The sequence below is a fragment of the Bufo gargarizans genome, chromosome 3 (genome assembly GCF_014858855.1).
Source record: "Bufo gargarizans isolate SCDJY-AF-19 chromosome 3, ASM1485885v1, whole genome shotgun sequence".
Classification (NCBI taxonomy): Eukaryota; Metazoa; Chordata; class Amphibia; order Anura; family Bufonidae; genus Bufo; species Bufo gargarizans.
Genome location: NC_058082.1, coordinates 194,451,633 through 194,470,411, shown reverse-complemented (window position 1 = coordinate 194,470,411; position 18,779 = coordinate 194,451,633). Strand labels below are relative to the sequence as shown.

General features: G+C 41.0%; 1 protein-coding gene across 8 annotated transcripts in view; it reads right to left on the bottom strand.

Annotated features, from left to right (window-relative positions):
- The window catches only part of MCF2L (MCF.2 cell line derived transforming sequence like), a 315,580-nt gene that overhangs the window by 4,856 nt on the left and 291,945 nt on the right, over positions 1-18,779 (bottom strand). For 5 of the 8 annotated variants that reach the window (XM_044284023.1, XM_044284024.1, XM_044284025.1 and 2 more), the window contains 7 exons: positions 17,226-17,304; positions 15,446-15,542; positions 15,236-15,351; positions 6,648-6,722; positions 4,503-4,630; positions 1,026-1,138; positions 30-133 (listed from right to left, as the gene is read on the bottom strand). In XM_044284023.1, coding sequence (XP_044139958.1) covers positions 30-133; positions 1,026-1,138; positions 4,503-4,630; positions 6,648-6,722; positions 15,236-15,351; positions 15,446-15,542; positions 17,226-17,304 — 712 coding nt within the window. The remainder of the gene's footprint in view (positions 1-29; positions 134-1,025; positions 1,139-4,502; positions 4,631-6,647; positions 6,723-15,235; positions 15,352-15,445; positions 15,543-17,225; positions 17,305-18,779) is intronic. The other 3 variants (XM_044284026.1, XM_044284027.1, XM_044284029.1) reach the window with 3 other exon arrangements.

The following is an 18,779-nucleotide window of genomic DNA, read 5'->3' as shown; positions in this document are numbered from 1 at the left end:
AAACAAAACCAAGCTACAGAGGCTCCTACCAGAGCTGCTTAGTGAATGCGCCGACTTGGAAGCCCCAATGAGTATCATCAGGTTGCTGGCAGGCACGAGTCCTTCTTTGTTGGTGCTCAGATTCTTCACATACCTGCAACATATTAAGAACTGGATAAACATGGACACTTCTTTCAATAGATAGAACAAATAACATTAAACCTAGCCACATCTAGAACTGATGTATTGTCCTCCTGTCGTAATCTCATTCAGCCAGGCAATGCTGTAAGCTCTAAGCAGCCTTAGCTACAAGCATTGGTAGAATTGAGTAAAGATGAAGAGCCGCAGCATGCGCCCAAGTAGCATAAACAGGCTTGTATTAACCCATACATATTTAAAACATAAGGTTATTAAGAATATTTACTTCAACTGAATTCAATGGTAAGGGTAAGTGGAGGTGGGGGTTGTCGTCAATATGGGATCAGTGGGGGTCCAACTTCCAGCACCCGTACCGATCAACTGGTTGAAGATGTCTTGTACAAGAACTGTGTACCCTTCAATGTTTACCTGGATGCTGTCTACTTTTTAAGAGCGGTGCAGGGTAATTACAGCTTTGTCTCCCATTCCAGTGATCTGGAGAGGCAGGTGCAATTACACTGCTCCACCACACTGCTACAAAACACTGAAGGGGACACAGTGCTTGCATGACTCCTGCTGCCCCTTCAAACAGCTGATCAGTGAAGGTGGACCACTGCCAATCTGATACTGATGACCTATCCTGAGGACAGGTCATAAATATCATGAAACTGGACAACCCCATTAGCATATTCTGTGACAAGTCTGTGAGAATGGAGTCAGGCAACTAAACCACAAAAACTAAATGAGAAGCTGATGGTGTTTTTCTTATAACAGACAGATTCATGATGACAGTTGGAGACACCTGGGATGCAGGACAGACTTTTCCAGGAGATAGCATTACTGCATCAACTATCTAGATTGTGGGCAGAAAAAAAATCTAAAATGCTAAACTCAAAAGAAATCCGTACCAGACTCCATCCTCTTCTTCACGTATCAGCTGAACCACGTCTCCACTTTTTACTGGAAGGTCCTCTGGCCCATGCTTCTCACAGTCAGCAACAACAGTATATTTACCTGGACTCTGAAATCACACAAAGCATATTTCACAAGCCGTTCTCAAACACACAACACAAAACCTGGGCAAATGACGTTGGAATGCTTTTTCCAGAGCATTTTACCCTCACTGCCATTAGAAAGTCAGATAAATTTTCACTTATGAATATTTTATCACAGATCTGTATTGTACAGCTTTCCAATATGGCACCCATTGACTGATAAGGGCCTTTACTGCACATCCTTGTGTCTGTGAGGTTTTTCCTCACAGATCCAAATGGTATCCACAAGAAAAAAAAAGTGTTGCATGTTTCAGTGAGTGATATGGGGGCTATTGGCGCATGATATGGGGCCTATTGGCACATGATATGGGGGGGCCTACTGGCACATGATATGGGGGGGCCTACTGGCACATGATATGGGGCCTATTGGCGCATGATAGGGGGGTCTACTGGCACATGATAAGGGGGGCCTACTGGCACATGATAAGGGGGGGCCTACTGGCACATGAAAAGGGGGGGCCTACTGGCACATGATAAGGGGGGGGCTTACTGGCACATGATAAGGGGGGGGCTTACTGGCACATGATAAGGGGGGGCCTACTGGCACATGATAAGGGGGGGCCTACTGGCACATGATAAGGGGGGGCCTACTGGCACATGATAAGGGGGGGCCTACTGGCACATGATAAGGGGGGGCCTACTGGCACATGATAAGGGGGGGCCTACTGGCACATGATAAGGGGGGCTATTGGCACATGATATGGGGGGCTACTAGCACATTATATGGGGGGATACTGGCACATGATATAGGGTGCTACTGGCACATGATATGGGGTGCTACTGGCACATGATATGGGGCTATTGGCACATGATATGGGGACTATTGGCACATTAGGGGGGCTACTGGCACATGATATGGGGGCTACTGGCACATTATAAGGGGCGGCTACTGGCACATAAGGGGGGTTACTGGCACATAATAAGGGGGGTTATTGACATAAGGGGGGGCTACTGGCACATTATATGGGGGGCTCTGGCTGCTGGCACATGGTGGTGGGGGGGCTCTTATTACTGGCACATGATTGGGGGCATCTATTGGGGCACATCTTACTGGAACATGATTGGGGGGCACTATAGGGGCATCTACTGAGGCTTAAAAGAAGGGGTATTTTATATGGGGGGCTATGTATAGGAGCATTTTATACTGGGACATATTATGGTAGGGGGATGGGGGGGAGGAGCACTAGGGGGTCATCTACGGGGGCACTGAGAAGGGGTATTTTATATTGGCACATTATGGGAACATTAGCTCAACTGGGGGCATTACAAAGGGGTATGTTTTGCACATTATAAGGAGAATTATTTCTACTAGGGGGGGCATTATGGTGGGCTTTATTACTCCCCCATGGTATGACCCACTAGTAGCAGCACCGGCCTCTCTCTTCTCTGCTATCCCTCTGCCCATTCTCCAAATCCTTATTATGAAATCTTTCTCATTAGGATAAAACACAACATCAGCTCCACCGAGCCCCCCAACTAAAGTGTTGAAGTGGTGTCTGAGATCCCCAAGGGCCAAGCCAAGTAATTAAGTGATCTTAATTATCAATTTTACATAGCAGATTTTTTTTTTTGCAGCATATGGGAGAGATTTTATAAAAAAATATATTATTAGGTCGAAAGGCTCATTGGGGGGAGGGGGGATTGTAACAGGACTGCCATAGAATATCTAAAATAGCTGGTCAAGTAAAATATTGCATCCAACAAAAAAGGGGCGGGTCAAAGGGCGTGGTAAAACACTGTCTGAGCATGCTGAGAGTTGTAGTTCTGCAACAGTTGGAGGCATCCTGGTTGGGAAAACACTGGTATAATATGAACAATGGGGGTTCTACAAAAGAGCTATCGTGGGGCAAAGTTCATATTCGTGTTTACACACGTGATTTAGAACAAAATAATTTTTATTAGAATTTTCAAAGAAATTTCAATATAACATACTGAAAATTGAATGTTTCACATGTAATATTACTTCATATCACATGAGGTGAGAACACAATCTACATTTCAAATATAATTAATGATGCATGTATCAGAATAAATTGCAGTAAAATAAAATAAACATAAACACAAAAGTGCCTTCTTAAATCTTTGTTAACTTTAATATTAAATTAATAAAGAAAAGTGAATCTTTATTACATATACATTGAGAATATATCTTTAATTACATGCATCACTAATCTTTTCTGGCAATACTAAATTGGTTTTATGCATTACAATCTTTATTATATTTATGCTTTCTCTTATGTTGTCTGACTTTTAAAATGAATGCTTTCTCCTATTATAAACAAGTAAATAATGACGCAATGCTGTGGGGCTGGTATGCAACTTTTTCCAGGGCTGGTTTTTATGCCCAGTCCGGCCCTGGTTGTTATAGTGGTCTGAGCGGAATTGTTTGAAATATTTTTTCAGGATTGGGAGGGAGTACATATATCTTTACAGACCCTTACAATTCCACTGGGGACTGTGCATCCAGGCAATATACAGATTACAATGTCACCCGTTGATATTTAATGATGTAAAAACAATGGGGGAGATTTATCAAACTGGTATAAAGTAGTACAGGCTTAGTTGCCCATAGCAACCAATCAGATTCCACCTTTCAAAAAAGTGAACAATGAAAGGTGGAATCTGATTGGTGGCTAGGGGCAACTAAGCCAGTTCTACTTTACACCAGTTTTCTAAATCTCCCCCAGTACCTCAGAAATGAAAGCTTAACTATGTTAAAATAACATTTAATGGTGGCACAACCTTGTTAATGTTTTCTTTATAATTTAATTATATATTAAAAGAGCATCTGTCAGCAGTTTTGTACTTTTGAAACTGGCTGACGTGTTCCATGTGCACTTGGCAGCTGAAGGCATCTGTGCTGGTCCCATGTTCATATGTGTCCGCATTGATGTGAAAAATGAGGTTTTACTATATGCAAATGAGCCTCTAGTGGCTCCAATATCTCTGCAACTGTCACGCCCTCTACAATGCAATTGACAGGCAGTGAAAATGTTATAACGCCTGGCCCTGTCAATCAAAGTGGAGAGGGTTGCAGAGAGATCTGCTGACAGATGCCCTTTTATCAATTTAATCATGCCTTCTCTGCGTGCCTCACAGTCCCCTCTGCACAGGAAATCCATGAGACATCATTAATGTTATCATGGGGTTCCCTAGTGACGGCATGAATGCAGAAGCATTCAGCAACTCAATGCAGTGCCATCAAACTCAGCATGAAAATTATCAAACTTCTCACACAGGGACCATGCCATTAGCATGTACATTTACGTGAACTAGCAGGAATTTGTTAATAAAATTAATGTTGTTAGTTGCTTCTTCTACGATGCTTACCAGCTTTTTATCTGCTGTTTCTGCTGCTTCATCCTCAGCATCTGAAGAATTGATTGGGTCTTCACCACTGGACCATCCATCATTGTTTCCTTCGGATACATCTAGTGACTGAGATGTCCTATTCCAACCTAATAATGAGAAAATCACACAGAGATAAAACAGACCTGAAACAAATCTACAATGTGCCCTCTCTCCAATGAGAAGAACTTTGATAACAAAAAGCGTCAATGTCCAAAGTATAATTGTGCTTTGCAGTCTTTATTGGAAACACAAAGCACTCAAATACTTCCTAATGCTTGCAGCGCCAATGTATAATGTGTACGTTGCTAAAAATTCTATTTCAAGTCCACTGCACTCAGAAACGACATGCAATTAAAGATCAGTGTTATTTTCATTCAGACATCTATTTTCATAGCTTTGAAAGATTGCAATTCTTATTGCAGTTGTACATTATACAAGTTAGGCTACTTTCAGACTTGCATTGTTGTTTTCCGATCTTGAGACCCGGTAGCGGATATCAATACCGGAAAAAAACTTTTCCATTTAGTCCTCATGCATTCTGAATGGAAAGAGATCAGTTCAGGATGCATCAGGATGTCTTCCATTCCGTAAGCATTCCACTGCAAGCTTTGGTTTTGTGTCCGGTCATAAAGACTGAAAAAACTGATCCGGCACTGTAAACAATATAAGTCAACGGTGACGGATATGTTTTTAGGAGCCTAAAAAAACATATCTGTCACCCATTGACTTTCAATGTATCTAGTGACGGATCTGTGGGGTTTTTTATGTTTTGGTTTCACACAACCACATCCTAACGGAACGAGTGCATCCTGTTGTGCAAAATCAAAACGGATCCATTTAATTCCGGTACTGAGATTCTCTGCCGGATCTCAATACTGGAATTAACAACGTAAGTGTGAAAGTAGCCTTATGTAATTGTAGTATTTAGAAGTCATGCTTCCTTAAAATAGTTTCTTTTTAAGGACATGGTGATTTTCCATGTTTGCTTTTTAGTGTTTCACTCCCTACCTTCCTGGAGCCATAACCTTTTTATTTTTCGGTTTTTGATGGGACAAGTTGCACTTTCTAATGGCCCCATTTAATACTACATAAGATGTAGTAGTAAGCTGAATTTGAAAAAAAAAAAAATATATCAATTCTGCTACAGTTTTGTGGGTTTTGTTTTTACAGCATTCCCTGCGCGGTAAGACCTCTACCCTTCATTCTGTCAGTCAGTACAATTACAATGATACCACATTTATAAAGTTTTTCTTCTGTTTTAATAATTAAAACTTTAGAATTATTTTTTTCTTTTCATTGCCATATTCTGACCCCAATATTTTTTTATAGAACTTTTTTTTTTTTTTTGAGGGGAGGAGGGATCTGTACTTTTTATTTATACCATTTTGGGCTGTGTATGACTTTTTGGTCACTTTTATTTAATTGTTTTGGGAGGTAAGGCAATGAAAAAAAGGTGAATAGATTTTTTTCTTGTTATGCAGTATGCCTATGATATTCATTTTTTATTGTTTATTTGTCTTATTATTTTGGGGAAGGGAGGGTTTAAAAACTAATTTTTACACCTTTTATAAGGAACTAGAACATGTGATCATCAGATTTTTTCTCTCTGTACAGCGGATGTCTTCAAGGGGTTAACCACCAGATTTACAATTCCATTAAACAGCTGATTTTATGTGCTGTGTGGGTAAGTTACAAGAGGGGAGAAGCACAGGAACACAATCACAGCAAACACTGGATGTACTTCTCCTTCTACCTCTTCGACGCATTTCTGCTGAGGTCAGGTGAGATGTACTAAACCACTTGGACTTCATCAGGGTAGAAACTGAAGCTGTATCTGTGAAAGAGCTCATCATAAGATCTCTAATCCTAACAACACTATATTATTGTACATTACTGAATTTTTCTGTAATATTAAATATTTAGAAAGCATCAGGCGTACGTGAACACAAAAACAGGTTACATACTGTAATACAAACCTAAAATCCACATTTCTTTCTGACATCAGCTAGTATATAAAACAGTATATAAGTAGTAATAATTCTGCTGAAGATGAGTGCTTATATTTGTGATTTTTAGTGCATGGCGTAATAACAATCTGAAATATGAAACAGTGAATCACTCTACCTCTTAAACCAAATGGAGTTGGGTCACTCTTTACTTCGTGGCGTTTAGTTTTTTTGTCAGGGCTGGTAGGAGAAGCTGCAGAAGGACGAACAGGAAAAACATAGAAACACAAGTATTGAAGATCCGGAGAGGATAGAATGATAAATTAGTACAGTTTATACCTTTGAGTTATTGTGGGATCTGCAGTTTTAATTTTTAAATAGCTACATACATTTAGAATTCCTATTTTGTCCATCCGAAAATACACACTCTGCTCGAGTCCCATGCTTATAAATTATAATGAAGAGGACCTGCCATGAGATGTCATAAGAACAACACAAAATGGAGTCCCAAAGTTCTCAAGACATTCCTCTGAAAAAGATTTAAATAGGTTCTTTATTAATGAGGATATGGCACTATATTCTGCAAATGAGCTGGTCAGGCCCTGTTTTAGAGATGTAGATTGGCCAAAAAAGGATCAGAAAACTCATTAGAAGTGCAAAGCAAAAGGCAGATTTTTGGCAGATGTGCTCATGAGTGTGAATCCACCCTAGTACATACCATGCGCTGTTTTATTTTGGTGGGTACCCAGTAACATATTGAATTTTGGATGTTCACCATCTGGTGACAACCCACTTTAATGGTGATCAATTTTTGTTAAGCTATCTCCAACCATATGTTGGATTTAGAAATACCTAATGATCTGAAATGTTAGGGGCTCAATCATTTTTTTGTTATGATATAGAAATAGTTTTTCATCTATTTATTGAACTTTAAAACATATATCGATGTCCGCCGGTGCAATATTCTTTTGCATTGCACCGAACTTTGACCCATGACACATCCATCAGGTGGGACAGGACAGCCAATTGAGATGGTTCAGCACATGGACACACCCCCACCCTATCATAGAACCCGATCTGGCAGCCATTTTACATTCTCTGTTTTGCCAGTGTAGGGAGAGGTTGCTTTGTGGAGCAGGAACAGGCTGTTAGGGACACCAAATGCTAGCTAATATGGCCACAAAAGTCCTTTTAAGGACTGGTATAGGTGTGCTATTGATAGGTGTAATATACTTATAATATACTTTCTAACATAGAAAGTATATTATAGTGCATTTGTATTGTGCAGAAGTTGTGTGCGGTTCTGCTGCAATACCGCAGCTATTTAGAGGGACAAACGCTATTGGAACAACTAATTGCAACGGGCGTGATATACCTGCTGCCCCAAAAAAACTGATTGAGGGGTGTGATATACCTATAATATACTTTGTGACATAGAAAGTATATAGTGCATTTGTATTGTGCAGCAGTTGTGTGCGGTTCTGCTGTGATACCGCAGCTATATAGAGGAAGAAGCGCTATTGGAACAACTATCTGCAACGGGTGTGATATACTGTACCTGTTGCCCACCCAAAAAAGATTGAGGGGTGTGATATACCTTCTTCCACAAAAAATTGATTGAGGGCTGCCATATACTTGTTGCCCCAAATAAACAGGGTGGTTTGATATAACTGTTGTGGCAAAAAAATAAAAATTGAGGGGTGTGATATACCTGCTTCCACAAAATACTGATTAAGGGGTTTGATATACCTGCTTTCAGCAAATATTGATTGAGGGCTACGATATACCTGCTTCCACAAAATACTGATTAAGGGGATTGATGTACCTGCTTCAACAAAATATTGATTGAGGCCAGCAAGATACCTGCTTCCACCAAATAATGATTGAGGCCTGCGGTATACCTGCTTTAACAAAATATTGATTAAGGTGTTTGATATACCTGCTTCAACAAAATATTGATTGAAGCCTGCGATATACCTGCTTCCACAAAATACTGATTAAGGGGATTGATATACCTGCTTCCATCAAATATTGATTGAGGCCTGCGAGATACCTGCTTCTACAAAATACTGATTAAGGGGTTTGATATACCTACTTCCACAAAATATTGATTGAGGCCTGCGATATACCTGCTTCTACAAAATACTGATTAAGGGGTTTGATATACCTGTTTCCACCAAATATTGATTAAGGCCTACGAGATACCGGTTTCACGGTCCCTCAGGTGACTGATGTCAGGAAATCAAGGAGACTGGCTGAGCGTGGAGGAATCTAACAGCCTCCTTGATGTCTCTTGATTTAGTGTTGATAGGGTTAATGACCACTTCCCTTGTCTCGGCTGTTGCTCAGTGGTCATCACTTCTACCCTTTATAGTCTGACCCCACCTGTCTGACTATGCGGAAGATTGCTTCATTTGGTTTTGGAAAGAACTGCAGTGTGGTTCTTTCTGAGTTTCTCCTCACCCTTCTACAACAGAAGCTAAGTGTCTCGCTTGTTTTTACTTTGTCTTTTCCCTTAGTTGTTGTTACTAGGCCTCAGGGAGACGCTTGTTCCTTCATCTGGGAAGGAACGGGTTGTCTCAGCCGTGCTAATATCTTTAGGGCTCCTCAGGGTCTCCAGAGCTTCCAGGTTCCTGTGTATGGACATTTATACCTTCAAGGGGTGCCCATGCGGTTAGGAGTCAGGTTCTTTAGGTGGTGACCCTTTCCTTCCCTAGTGTTGAGGCCTAGTGGCTTTTCCCTTCCCCCTGGTTGTCGGTGTGGTGTTTAATCCTTTACCTCATCCGTGACAACCTGCTTCCACAAAATACTGATTGAGGGCTGTGATATACCTGCTTCCACCAAATATTAAGGGAATTTATATACCCGTTTCCACCAAATATTGATTGAGGCCTGTGATATACCTGCTTCCACAAAATACTGATTAAGGGGTTTGATATACCCGTTTCCACAAAATATTGATTGAGGCCAGCGATATACCTGTTTCCACAAAATACTGATTAAGTGGATTGATATACCTGCTTCCACAAAATACTGATTAAGGGGTTTTATATACTTGCTTCTACAAAATACATATTAAGGGGTTTAATATACCTGCTTCCATAAAATACTGATTGAGGGCAAGGGAAGGACGCCGGCACATGGCTCCGCAGTGTGGGCTTTTTTTAACCTGTCAGCTGCTGACAATAGTGTTGCCATATGCAGCCTGTGCTGTCAACGCATAAGTCACGGTAAACCCAACACTCACCTAGGGACGGCCGCCGTAAGAAGGGACCTGGCCTCCCATCACCGAGCCCAGTGGGAGCAACGCCGTCAAAACCCACAAAGCCACACTCCCGAAGCTCCAAGTCCTGCCTCTTCTCCTTCTCCTCCCATTTGTCCTCCACTCCACTGTGCCGTTGTCACATTCATCTGGCAGAAGGCAGTTTTCCATGGCCCAAATGTTAGAGCATAAAACTGCTGACCGCTGGCTTGTCGGAACTGCTAGCCCACCAACTACTGCCATATAAAATGGTGGACTCGGAGGTCTTTAGAAAATTTGTGGCTATTGTCACAACGCAATGGAAGTTCCCCGGAAGGAAATATTTCTCCCAGAAGGGCATCCCAGAGCTATATGGCCACGTTCAGCGGCAAGTGAATATATCTCTGGCACACAGTGTCGGTGCTAAAACACATCTGACCACAGACATGTGGTCTAGCAAACACGGGCAGAAAAGGTACATAACTTTTACTGCCCACTGGGTGAACATTGTGATGGCCGTCAAGCATGTAACCCGTGGCTCCCGTGTGGATTGGGTGTTACCGGCACGGATTGCATGCAGGCCTGCCTATACTTCTCCTCCTCCTACTCCATTCTCCGTCTCCTCCTCAGCGGGGGGGCTACTCCATCTGAGACAAGTCAGAAGTAGTCTGATATGGAGTCAGAGGAGGATGGTGGCTGGGGGGAGGAGAAGGAGGAGCAAGAAGAGCAGGCTTTGAGGGGGACTTTAATTTTTTCAGGGATCCTTGGTGTTGTCTGTGGCTGGGGGGAGGAGACCAAAGACGACATTCTCCTGGGCAATGAGCAGGAGCTAGGGCACTCAACCGCTTCCAATTTAGTGCAAATGGGGACCTTCTTGCTCCAGTGTTTGAAGAGGGACCCCTGTATAAAAAGCATAAAGGGCAAGGACCAGTACTGGGTGGCAACGTACTTAGACCACTGGTACAAACACAAAATGGACATGTTACCAGCATCACAGAGGGCTGGGCGAATGCAGCATTTCCAGGCCTTGCTGCGAGAGATGTTGCATTCTTCTGTTGCGGGTGCTGGCAGAGGAGTTTCCACCCACAGCGAAACAGGGGCGGGTACCAATCCTACCGCACCTGCAAGAATAGGGCGGTTTGAAGATGTGTTGATCACTTCAGATATGAGATCATTCTTTCAACCAACCCATTGACAGCCGCCCTCCGGATCCAGCCTCAGGGAACGCCTAGACTGACAGGTGTCTGACTACATCTGGTTAATGGTCGATGTGGACGCTCTGAGAAGCGAGGAACCTACTGGGTGTGCAGGCTTGACCTGTGGCCAGGACAGAGCTGGCAGAATTTGCCATGGAACTCTTGGCTTGCCACTCATCGAGTGTCCTGTCTGAAAGGACGTTCAGCGCAGTAGGGGGGATCGTAACCAATCAGCGCACTAGCCTACCTCACAACAGTGTGGACTACCTCACATTTCCAAAAATGAATGAGGCATGGATCTCTGAGGAATTCAACACCTGAGACAACCACGTGTAATTGAATTTCCTCATGCCAGCCCACACATATCCACCACCATGCAGAACAAAGAATGGTCCTTGTCTTATGTATATACAGAGGCATAAAAGACCTTTTCTGTCAGGTGAATGCCAAATTTTTGGGGTCTGTACTGTCCGACAGTAAAATTTGTATCCAGTGACCGCCTAATGTACCTCTAGCCACATTACCACAAGTTATTTTCTGTCAGGTGAATGCCTAATTTTTGGGGCCTGTACTCCCGTGGTCTAAAATATAAATTTTCTAGGCTCCAGCAGGGCACATTTTTGAGAGTTTCCCTTTAAGACACATACTTTTTTTTGACAATGATCCCCCTCTGGTATGTCACTGTCCATGTTGTGGGATTATTTGTGCACTTCTAGTAAGTATTTGGTGTCAGCAAATATGATCTGAAGGTTTTTCAGGTTCATCTGCCATTAAAGACAATGGGGTCCGCCGCGAACGCGAAACGTCCCGGCTGATGTTTGTCCATCACTAGTTGTAAGCCAGTGATGGTGAACCTTTAACAGACCGAGTGCCCAAACTACAACCAAAAACCCACTCATTTATCACAGAGTGCCAACATGGCAATTTAACCTAAATACTCCAGTATATCTTCCATGTTCTTTATCATTTAGCTATAATAGCCTACATTCAGTGTGCTGCCTGTGCCACTCATAATGTGCCCTGCTCTGATGAATGGCAGTAAAAGTCTAAGGCATATTGGTACTTCATGGACTTTTTTCAGGGTGCAGGTGCCCACAGAGAGGGCTCTGAGTGCCGCCTCTGGCACCTGTGCCATAGGCTCGCCAGCTGTAAGCTGTAATTAGAAAGCACATCAAAAGATCATCATAGGTGTCGCAATGAAGGAATGGTATTCCTTAATTTCAAATAAGTTGGATATGCCATAAAGATTTCTTGTTCTCGTTTCTTATCTTAGTGGAAAATAATCAAGCATTTCTATCCACTTTTCCAGGGATGTATGGAGGTCACATTGGCTGGAGAGCCACTGATCAAAAACTGCAGCCACCATAGATTATCCTAACCAATAGTCCACTTCTCTTCTACATTGATCCATTTATGCAGCATTTTTAAATACGTATATGAACATTGCTTTAATTTACAGAGAATTGAAATGATAACTTTTTGCTTCTCCAGTAAGCGGAACTCAAACAAAAATACTAGAAGCTGCAAATGCTTGCCAAAGCCTTGAGAAGACATAGGCTCTTACTAGCATTGGAAAGAAAGCACAAGCATTGTACAGGTTGGACAATATAGGAGTCAAAGTTTTTCTAAGGTGTTAAGTCTGAAAACAGAGGCTACTTCCAATTACTTTAGAATTAGGCTGGGGCAAGCGTCACGCGACCAACGATTGCAGTGTAGCAATGCAACCTCACAACATAATGGAAGCAAATGGGGTTGTAATGCTACTTGCAAGTGGTCATGTACGCAACTGTTGTTATAGCTCTGATGTAGTGAGGCTGCACTACTACATGACCTAAGTCACTGTGTAGGCCCAGGCTTGTGCTCATTATAGTAGTGTGGCTACATGGCACTCCAGAAAAACTCAAAGGCTACAAAACATATTTCTGTTTAGTACATGAAAAAAGACCAGAGATGATTAATAACAGTGGATGTGACCTTGATAGGCTGAAAGATGCTTTGAAAATTAGTATTTTATTAGTAACATTGTTAATAAAGAGGGGCCTGATAATACCCATAGTCTGTCTTTGCTGTGGGTATTATCAGGCCCCTATTCATAGACGAGTGGGGCACTCATCTCTGCCGCCATTCCCCCCTTATCTGCACATTCTTTTTGCGCCACACCAAAGACAATATTAGTGCAGCATGAGCCGAAGCCATAACACAGGCTTGGTTATTTGATTTCTTAGAATAGGCAGGTGCATTACCATCACCATTTTCTGCACATTTATTCAACAGTATACATTTGCTGCTGTTTTTTCTTTTCTTTACCTACTACGCCCAGCTGACATCTCCCCTGATGAGCTTTTTTCAGAAGGCGAAACATGCATGTAAGGATTTATTAGGGCCAGTCTTTTTAGGGAAAGGTTCCGGATGGGGTCGCCTTTGTCAGGGCGGGTGCCCTGTGTATGGTTAGGCTATCAGGGCCAGTGCAGCACCCCTATCACAGGGCATTTTAGTTTTTTTTTGGCCTCATCCTTATTTTGTCTATTTGCAACCTTTTCCTGTTTTCTCTGTATGGACACTTACATAGTACCTGTTGGGAGAATCAAGGCAACTTGGAACTTGACAACTAAGTGGTAGGACAAACCGATTTACCTATTTTGGGTGGTGCCAAGCACTACTATTCCTACTACTGTATGAGCTTCTTTCCAGGCAATTGAGATTTGATGAATTTATTTAGACTGAAGCTTCTTTGCGTTTATCTATATCACTTATCATAAGGGCTATCCTTCTTATTAGGAATTATTAAAAGTTAAGTTTTATATACATACTCAGAGAAATTTGGGTCACTATTTAGTTTATACTTTTTTTGCAAGAAATTTGGTGATTACATAATTATCCACCATTTTAGTTTTTTCGGGGTAAATACATTCTTCTCAACTTATGTGTACAAAATATAGTTTATATGCCAGTATGACTTAACGAACGGATCTTTGACCTCTGATCAGTGGCAATTCTCCCTAGAGCAGTGTAGTGTATGAAATAGGTTGTTCTACAGGCCCACTGTAAAGACTGTGATGATCAGGCAATGTACCCAGACATGGGGAGCAGCCTGCCAACAGTTTTATATGACTTTTTCGAAAATCAAATTTAGGAGAAGAATTTCTTTGAAAGGGTCATCTGCCATTTTTATATTGATAACTAGGATTGAGTGAATCGAAGTTCACTACAAATTTAAGGATAAATTTGATTTACCACAAAACCGAATTTCCTTGTGCTTCGTGGTAGTGAATCTATTTAATATGAAATAGTGTAAAAAAATTTATAAATCATACTTACCTCATCCATTTGCTTGCGACGGGCCGCCCGCCGCCATCTTGCTTGAAGATCTCACATGAAATCCTGTGCGCAGTGACGTATGACGTTACAACGCCGGCCAGCGAGATGATGTCATCTCAGGCCGCGCAAGATTTCTCGCCAGATCTTCAAGCAAGATGGTGGTGGCCAGCTTGTCGCAAGCAAATGGATGAGGTAAGTATGATTTTAAAGATTTTTTTATATCGGATGCCGCGATCAGCTAAGAACATCTGAGGGGTACAATGACGGGGAGCGTTTTGTGGCGAAGTAATTTGTCACAAAACAAATGTTTTTTGTAAAATTTGGCGAAGCAGCCAAATCAAATTTTTCAATACTTCACTCATCTCTATTGATGACCTATTCCAGGATAGGAAAACTAAGGCCAGGTTCCTGTTTTAGTCAAGGTCTTCTTTCAAGAAAGAGCTGAGAGAAATTCCACATAGAAATGGTATTGTAGCGCTTTAGAAACTCTCCCATGTTCTCTCTCTGGGACCATCCTGCCCCCCCTGTACTGTCTCTTGGCATCAGTTCTAAATTTCAGATGTGAGTTGGCACAGTAAGTAACTGGAGCTACATTTTAAGCTCTCACTGCCAATTATCTGATGCATTAGCGGATAAAATGAAAAGAAATATTCAGAGAGTCAAGGACAGAATGGTTAGTGCATAGCATCTAGCTGGCCTTAGATTACCTTTCTGAGTTTTGAGGTTAGGAAAACCCTGCAAAGTGAAGCGCTTTTTTGAAACTGCAGTTGAGGTAGGGCTAGTTACTGTGCCATCTAGAAATGAGAGAGACACAGGAGACAGGAGAAATAGAGCCATGGACACATACATACATGCAGCAGAAGCAAGAACAAGAGATATACAAGGCACCAAAGCAGAGATCAGAGTATGTTATAGGGTGCTAGAGGGTTTCAACTAAATGCTCATATATCATATTCATAGTTTTATCCATTCCTACATGTATAATAACAAATCACAGGACACTTTACTCACCTTTACCTTTCTCAAGGTACTTTGGTAACGCTACTAAAGAGGAGTCAGGGCTTATTAAAGGCTCAGTTTTCCTTTCTTCCAGTTTTTTGTTCTTGCCAGACTTACTTCTCAAAGGACTGAAAAATGGATAGGAAACCTTCAGTATCGTTGTTAGGAAACACACTGCTAACCTTACCCCTACTTGGACTCTTTTTCATATATAGTACTTACCTGCTACTAGATGGAGTAGGCAATGGAGAACTGTTGGTCTGCTCCACTGACTTGTGTTGACTGGCTTCTGCAGACATATACCAGTAAGAGTTATTTGCTAGGAATTACAACACAAATATTCGAGCAATAAGTTGATTTCGTACCTTAAACTTAAACTGAAGGATGGACAACTCCTAAAATATGTCCCTTTATCTATGCTAATATCTGACACAACTGTTTATTGTGAAGTAACTCAGACCCATGACCATTACCCATGGCATTTTCATAGAACATAAATAAGATTACATAGCTATTCTTATATACAATACAAACACCAGAAAATTGCTATTTTACCTACCACTCATTTTTGTATAGAGACATAGCTAAGTCACTTCTCAATATCACCACTAAAGGTCCCTTTACATGGGTAGGCGGAGCAACCGAATGATTGGAAACTGTTCTTTCCTGATAATTGCCAACTCATTGAGGGAGGTGATTGTTGTATTTACTGTACATGCAGCAATCATATCCTCTGTATGGGGGCAAGAGGTTCCTAAAGGGATTGCTTATCATCATGCATGTTCATTGTTTCTGGGCAGAAGATCGCTAATTATACAGGATGATCTGCTGCCCCAAAAAATATTAAGGTGTCTACATAAACAATGCTGTCACCTGATGAATGAGGATTTGATTGTTCATCGGGTTATCAATGGCACATTTACAAAGGGAAATAATTGAGAAGGAGCGTTTGTATGAAAGCTTGTTCCCTATAATTGCCCCAGGTAAAGGTGCCTTAAGTCATGATATTAAACCCTCATGAAGGAATGACCCTCATTCTATCAATATACTCCAAGTATATAGCCCACTTGCCTTTTAACATGCACATTTGTTTGCTTAAACTGTTCTACTTTCCTCAAAGATAATTGTTTTACAGTCATTATGTAAAAAACTGTGGTCAATCTACAGCTAGAGTCAAACAAACAAGAAAACCAAAGGCACAAAAAATAGTCAAGATCATGTAAGAGTCAAGAAGTGATGCACATAAGAAATGTAAGAGTAAAATAAACCAGATAACGTTTTTATTGGTAATTAAAGAAGACCCGTTGCCACAAAATAGAGCAATATATAGTTTTAGGGGAAAAAATTCAGTAAAACTTGTAATTTATACATTAAAATCTCTACCATTTCTGACTTCAGTTGTACATGGGGCCGTCTTATCAGGGATCGATAGCATTATCTGTGTAAGTGTATTTAATTATTGTACACGTTGGAGGTGTTATCAGTGCTTCATAACATTCTCTGTGTAAGTGTGTATACATAGATAGCTGTCCGTCACTGATATTGTACACCGGAGAGGTGTTATCAGTGATTGATAGCATTCCCTGTGTAAATGTGCATACAGAGATAGGTGTCAGTCACTAAGAGCTGTACACAAGGAGGTGTTATCAGTGATTGATAGCATTCTCTGTGTAAGTGTGTATACATAGATAGCTGTACATGGGGGTGGTCTTCAGTTCAGAAAGAGCAGATATACAGCAAATGTATAAATTACAAGTGTTACTGAATCTTTTCCCATAAAACTATATATCAATCTTCTCAGCTTCTCCTGCTGTATAACATGCTGCCTGCAGATTGCACTACATTTTGTGGTGACAGGTCCACTTTAATGAATAGTTATTTGAGGCTCCATGTAATCTACAACAGTGACACATGGCAAAGCAATCATGATGGCCAAGTAGGTCCCCAAACCCCTGAAAGATGTGTAGTGACAGATACATGTGTCCATGAAGGCAGGAGTTACCTCTACAAGCCTGAAGCTGGCTAGTCAATACCTTTCTGATTTCATTTACCCAGGTGGCTTTTATTTCAGATGTTTGTGCCTGTAACAAAAATCATATAATTATCTAGCTGACATTTTAGTTGAAGCATAATTTGTATGGAAGTGCAGCTTGATTGCATTAGATCTTCATTCTCCACGTTTCCAAATGTATGTCTTCACATACTTGATCAATGTAAGATAATAGTTTATTAATTGTGACAACTAGAGATAAGCGAATCGAAGCTGACGAAGTGGAATGCGATCCGAATTTCAGGAAAAATTCGTTTCACAACGATTTCCTTGTGTGGTAACGAATCGCACTGACAACATAAAAACTCAAAGTTTTAGCAGTCCACTACCTGTGTGTTTAATTTAAAGCTGACCTTACACATTCAATAAATGTCAGCTGAACATGCATGTATTCTGAATGGAGAGAGGAGGTAATCCACTAGCAGACACCTCTGGTGGTGGCTTATCTTCCTTGAGAACAAAAGATCAAGCATACCTAATCCTTTTCCCCCAAATTAGGCTGAACAAACATCTAGACATCCAAAACATTTGATCATCGGCAGGTTCAGCCAGTGTAATGTGTATGGCTACCTTAAAATATAGATAATCTACCACAAGCTATTAAAATGGAGTGACTGTAGGTTAAACACTACAGTAGCAGTTGTTTAAGGGACACTTCCATCAAAAAATTCTATCACATATTACCAACCAATATGTGAATAATCTATGTATTTTTTTCCATTGGTAAATGTAGGAAGGTATATCTTAAAAATAAAAATAAAATAGGTAGATGGCTATTCTGGATATATATATTTTTTTTACTTATGTATTCTGCTTCCTGTCCTGGCTCTTTACCTTCCTGTTTGTCTGGACTTTTAGCAGGACAAACAGTCTCATTTAACTTTCTCAGTCAGACCATCACTGCAATATGAGAGTGTAGTGACTCAATTAGACCATCACACACGACACTGCTTTAACTCGTTCTATCAACAATAGAGTTGTCATAATGTTATTCCAATTTTACAGCTATTATTATCAGGATTGTCCATCAGAAAAATCTTCCCCTCACAGCAGTAGTAAACTGACAATGGTTTCCTATCTATATGGGAGGTCTTATTTAGGGCCCATTCACACAACCGTATTTATGGGTCTGCATTCGTTCCAGAATGGATACAAACCCATTAACTTCAATCGGGCCACAAAAGATGCAGAGATCACACCGTGCGCTGTCCACATCCATACATCCATTCCGCGGTCTTGCAAAAAAGATAGAGCATGTCCTATTCTTGTCTGCATTTGCAGATAATAGGCATTTCTATCATGGGACTGGTCATGTACACAAAATTAAAAACACATACGGTCACGTGAATGTACCCTTATGCTAACTGCTACAGAAGAATAATATTTTGTATTTAACTTTCATGGTATAGTATTGCCAAAATGAAAAATGGTCACAAACATTTTGGAAAAAAATTGATGTGGTAATAAATGGCTAATGGATGCTGGAGCGGAGTGGATGGCTGTTAG